We start from the raw sequence: 5,078 nt of genomic DNA, 5'->3' as shown, positions 1-5,078 counted from the left end.
ATTCGTTTGATCTAATCTCACGTTGTTTCACATTTTCACATGCTCCCCCACCATGAAAAAAGAAGCCTTGAGAACCCAAAAAAAAAAAAAAATCAGCTACAACTACAAGAATAGAATGGGACCCACCATATATGTGTCCCCATAATAATGAAGTATTCATGCATACATACATACATGATACATATACATGTCGTAATGTATAGTTACATTTTTTTTTATTTTTATGGTTTGAATAGTTCTTATATATACTAGCACGGGGAAAATCTAACATGCACCGTCCAATTGCACGATGATCCAATCTCCATCACATGATCAGAGCTTAATCAATCGTACCTCACTCAATCCATCATCACATGCACCACTAATCCAAATGCATGTTAGCAAAATCCTTGCTACAACTCGTGTGCCACCCTCGCACATGCACACTCACAGACTTTAGTCTCATGTGCCATGCCATGGAAGTAAAATTTTTTTTTTGAAACTCCGTTTCCCGATGGCAGCTTAGAAGGGCTTATGCAGGTACATGAACATGTCTTGCAAAGGATTGAGCACGTTGTTACTATTACTGTTGTGGAACTGAGCGAAAGGGTTATCAATGGCATCCATGTTATTAAACGGAACTTCGAGGGCTTTATCCCATTCATTCCACTTGGGCTCGCTTTGAACCTCTCTCTCGCAGGTAAACTCTGGCGATAGCACATGCTCCGAGCAGCTTGAATCCGTGTGTAACCTTGGAATCGAATCTGACGTATCCATGTACGGAAACTCGTCCATCAACGATGGCACTGCCGACGGTGGTGGTGCTAGCATTTTCAGGTGTTCCGGCTTCTGGTCAATGAAATCGGAAGAGCAATTCGTCGTTGACGGTGCCGGTTTCTCGTCGGCGGTGGTTTGTTTCTCCATGGAGCCCTTCTTATTGTAGATCCGGCAGAGCACCCAATCATCAAGCTGCAAAAGTAATCAAGCCACATCAGAAAAATCCTATATCGGGAACTGACAACCTGGACGGATAATCCCAACCACATGTCACAAGGACCTATATTTCCATTTTTGTTTGGAAATTAATGGAAAGCTGAAAGAATAATCTCCTCTACGCTTCAATGCTCATATAATGAAGCATTGGGGTCCCACCAGTGAATTATAATCCAACGGCCTCAAAGTACTACCGCCCATCGACAATGATGGACATTACGCCTTAAAGACACTTTTATCCCTATTGGTAATCATCGAATCTATGTCGAGTTTAGAGGTATGAATAATCATTTCTCACCCTTAAGCTGTTCTTCTTACGAGCTGACCTATCGACATCGGCAAGGCGATACTCGTGCATGATCCAGTTGGTTTTCTCTCCCCTGGGTGCCTTCCCAGTATAGAACACCAACGCTTTCTTGATTCCGATCGCTTTTGGGTGTCCAATCGGTTTATCGGCTCCGGTGGCTTTCCAGTAACCGGTCCCGGCGGCCCGGTTCGGCCGGGAACCATTTGGGTACTTCCGGTCCCTTGGAGAGAAGAAGTACCACTCTTTCTCACCGTAAAGCGCCTTGCCTGCATTCCCAAAAATCACATAAGGTTAACCCCCAAATAATTAACAAAAAAAAAAACAAAGGAAAAAGTGGGTAATAACGTAATTTTACCTGGAAGCTGCCATGGATCGTATTTGTAAAGATCAATCTCTGCGATGATTGGAACGGCAATCGACTGTGTCGCACATTTACGGCAGAGATAGTGCATCACAAGCTCCTCATCCGTTGGATGGAATCTGAAGCCCGGAGGTAACTCTAAACCAGCCTTCATTCTATCTCTGAGACCTTGAGCTTCTTCTTCTTCTTTCTACCGCTGCTGCTTCTGCTTGAACTGGTGATTTTATCTTCTTCTTCTCCGAGAGAAAGGCGCTTGAAACTTAGAACCCAAGAGAGAGCCCCATATATATAGAGATTTTTTTTTGATAGAGAAGATAATAGACCATGTGTTATAGGTCGGCCGGTGGTATCCAGAACAACACGTGGGTGTGACCACCCACCTTACAAGGACGAGCTGTGCTGACCGCAGCCGGACACGCGTCAGCAATATAAAGCACAACGCCACTTGTCTGCATCTGATACAAAATGATTCTGTCATGCCTTCCGTCACCTGTTTTGGACGGATTAACAAGTCAGCTCTCCGCTCTCCCTAAAAGGCCCCCTCTTTAGGGCTGTGTGTTTCTTGCCCCTGCGGGCCCACAGCCCCATCGTGAGCTGGCAATTCTACGTCTGTGGGCAGACCGCCGACACACGTCAGCAATGTTTGCTCCGCGTAAATTAAGTGACGTCGTCATCCTGAGTTTGTCTTGGGAGATCTAGAGCCGAATCTACAGTAGAAATTATCTGCAAATATGATCTCGATTCGACGGTGGAAATATCTCAAGGACCGGACCATGGAAACGACAAGATTAGGGATCACGGTATCTGGCGTGCTCCCTGCATGAGTATCGAGAACAAAGGTGAGGCTCGGTGGAATAGTGACGACTGATCGTTCTAGCGAGTGACGAATAAAAATGTTGTTTGACGAGTCACTCTGCAACATTCCCCTACTGACGTGGCATTTGGCTTACATGGATAAGAACGAGGAAGTTACCCGGTTTTTACCAAAAAAAAAAAAAAAAAAAAAAAAGCTACCCGGAAAGATAGTAGAATTTATAATTATTTCCTCGGGCAGTGGGAAGAAGAAAAAGAAAAAGAAAAATGTTGACCAATTGTGGTTCCGCTTTTGAATAATGTAGAACTAAGACAACTAATTAGATAGGATGGAAAAGCATCTTTACTATCTTGCTTTGACCTGATTGGGAGTATGTGGATCAGAGCCTCCAATTAGGAGACTATGGACGTCAGGAGGAAATCTATCCACTGGATTGGATGGTAAAAGCATATTAAAACATTTGAACCTCAAAGTTGTCCCGGAATATACTGGATTGGTGGAGAATATGCGGTCAATATTGTAGGCAATGTGATTTTCCCTCTACTCTAGATAGTCCTGGTATTGGAGTTCTAAGTTTTGCCTGATTGATCGGAATAGGACTAGAGTTGAGATATCTACTCTGAGGATGGGTCAGGGTTGAATTTTTTTTGGCTCTGAGTCAAAGTCGAATTAGACCAAGGTTGAGGTCTCGAGCTGAGCCGGTTCGGCCTAGCTCGACTGTGTTTTAAAGTATATTATAAAATATTTATTGATATCCTATACATATCATAAGTTTTAAATGTCACATATATTTTATTATATAATATATTATATATGAAGATAATAAGTGATAATACATGTTTTTATAGTATTATTTTATATAAAATTGATAATTTTCTCCCCGACCTAGACCAACTCAGTCCAGTCCATGCATCTCTCACTTTCCCCACTCCATGATCAGGGTCAATCAAAGTCAATCAGCTTGCCCCTGAGGGTGGGTTAGGGTTGGATTTTTTAGGCTTCGAGTCAAGGTCGAAACGGACCTAAGCCCAACTAAGGGCACTCAAGGTTGAGCTGGGGTTTTAAAAAATCCGACCTAACCTGACCCAATTACAGCCTTACTTGGTACTTGATTGATACACTAAAACCTCTAGAACTGATGAAACACATTAAATCAAGCTTTTTAATCTATCACATATTAGGTTGGAAACAACTTCTCTGCAAAGGGTAAGATTGTGTATATTATGATCCTCTTCATGCATTGAATACACCCTTTTATACTAGATTGATCCAATCTAACACTCATACACTAGATCTAGCTTGATTAATTATGTACATAACACTCTGGATCCATGAAATATCAGATGAGCAATCTAAGTGCCCTAGAGGCAAATTAATACGATGTCTTACTAGCATGGTAACAAAATCAGTTAACGGTGGATAGAAATTTGGCACAAAAAAAAATAAATGTGGGTCCTAAAACCATGATCTGATGCGTGTAAGCCGGCGGAACGTGGCTTATAAACATCACATCAACACTCACTACTTACATTAGAGACGAAAATTAAGTGGGTAGGCTTGACTTTTCCTTTTCGTCTTGTCCCTCTGGTGAGATAAGGAAAGTAACATAACTAGGGATAAAAACTGGTCTACGTGAAATGAACATGATGAGTAGAGTTCCTTTGAAAGCTTTCAACATTCTCATTCTCATCCTCATCAAAGCTTTTTCTCTCTCTCTCTTGTTTCTTTTACTTCCACAGATAATGGCACCCTTTAGAAAAAAAAATAATGTTGTTGCCAATAAAAAGAGATTTGGTTCCTGTCCTGCAGTGGCGGGAGTTGGAGCGTCCAACTCAGCAAAACCACCTGAAAATAGGGGGTGGGGTGGTCATTTTACATGTGGGATTCAGGTGGGACCCACTTATGAAATGACCATTCCACCCTTGTTTTTGCTGTGGTTTTGCTGGGTTGGACGCTCCAAGACCCGCCACTGCAGGATAGGAGCCTTTTCGGATAAAAAGATTTTAAATGATGTTTCTTTAAAATGCAATTTTTGTCATTTTAATGAGGAAAGGTCTTTTGTTTGATCCATCAAAAAGGTTTCTTGACGAGCTGCACTAGCTAGTGGGATTCCAATTATAACTTTTGCTCTAAAGATATCACTACACCTTTTAATCTATAGTGTTCTGATAGAAAGCACAATTACCTAGTTTTTCTTTTTTTGAGCCAAGTAGTGGAATGTTTGATAGCACTATGTATCCTTTTACTTTCTACAATATATGTACTTCTATTTGTGGCTTTTGCTTCAAAGCCAAAGTTTGGCTTTGATGATTAGCTTGATCTTTGATAGGTTAATCTGGCTTACCTAACAAGGGGAATCCGGCTCTTCTCTAGGGAGTTTAGTGCTCAGAGCACGCCCAGGGGGCATCCAAGGGTGGAGCTGTGTTGCATATATCTTGGCGCATACCTAGAGATGTGTGCGGCACAGCCCAATGACTGGATGCTCCCTAGGTGTGTTGGGCTCCCTGGAGACGAGCTCAACTCTAACAAGGGCACATAGACCACTAGATGGGCGGCCAAAGGGTGACCCGGGTTAGTGATTTATTAGACCAAAATGTGGTTTAGAGGACTCTTGATCAAGTGAC

At 42.2% G+C, this 5,078-nt stretch overlaps 1 protein-coding gene across 1 annotated transcript; it reads right to left on the bottom strand.

Moving 5' to 3' along the window:
• Positions 1 to 366: 366 nt before the first annotated feature.
• LOC122666641 (NAC domain-containing protein 2-like) lies at positions 367 to 1,896 on the bottom strand. The gene is made up of 3 exons (XM_043862678.1): positions 1,635 to 1,896; positions 1,271 to 1,545; positions 367 to 948 (listed from the first exon to the last, which is right to left on the bottom strand). Exons 1-3 carry the CDS (start codon positions 1,792 to 1,794, stop codon positions 502 to 504), a joined length of 882 nt encoding a protein of 293 aa, XP_043718613.1. The 5' UTR covers positions 1,795 to 1,896; the 3' UTR covers positions 367 to 501.
• Between the last annotated feature and the right edge of the window lie 3,182 nt (positions 1,897 to 5,078).

Source organism: Telopea speciosissima, chromosome 7 (genome assembly GCF_018873765.1).
Source record: "Telopea speciosissima isolate NSW1024214 ecotype Mountain lineage chromosome 7, Tspe_v1, whole genome shotgun sequence".
In the NCBI taxonomy this organism is placed as follows: Eukaryota; Viridiplantae; Streptophyta; class Magnoliopsida; order Proteales; family Proteaceae; genus Telopea; species Telopea speciosissima.
The sequence above is the reverse complement of the archived record's forward strand: the minus strand, read 5'-3'. Positions and strand labels throughout refer to the sequence as shown.

What these genes read in the sequence shown, in the direction of transcription:
- LOC122666641 (XM_043862678.1), bottom strand. Translation starts at nt 1,794, where the DNA reads ATGAAGGCTGGTTTAGAGTTACCTCCGGGCTTCAGATTCCATCCAACG. An exon ending in CGATCCATGGCAGCTTCCAG is followed by an intron (nt 1,546 to 1,634) that starts GTAAAATTACGT and finishes TTGGGAATGCAG; the next exon opens with GCAAGGCGCTTTACGGTGAG. An exon ending in GTAAGAAGAACAGCTTAAGG is followed by an intron (nt 949 to 1,270) that starts GTGAGAAATGAT and finishes TTACTTTTGCAG; the next exon opens with CTTGATGATTGGGTGCTCTG.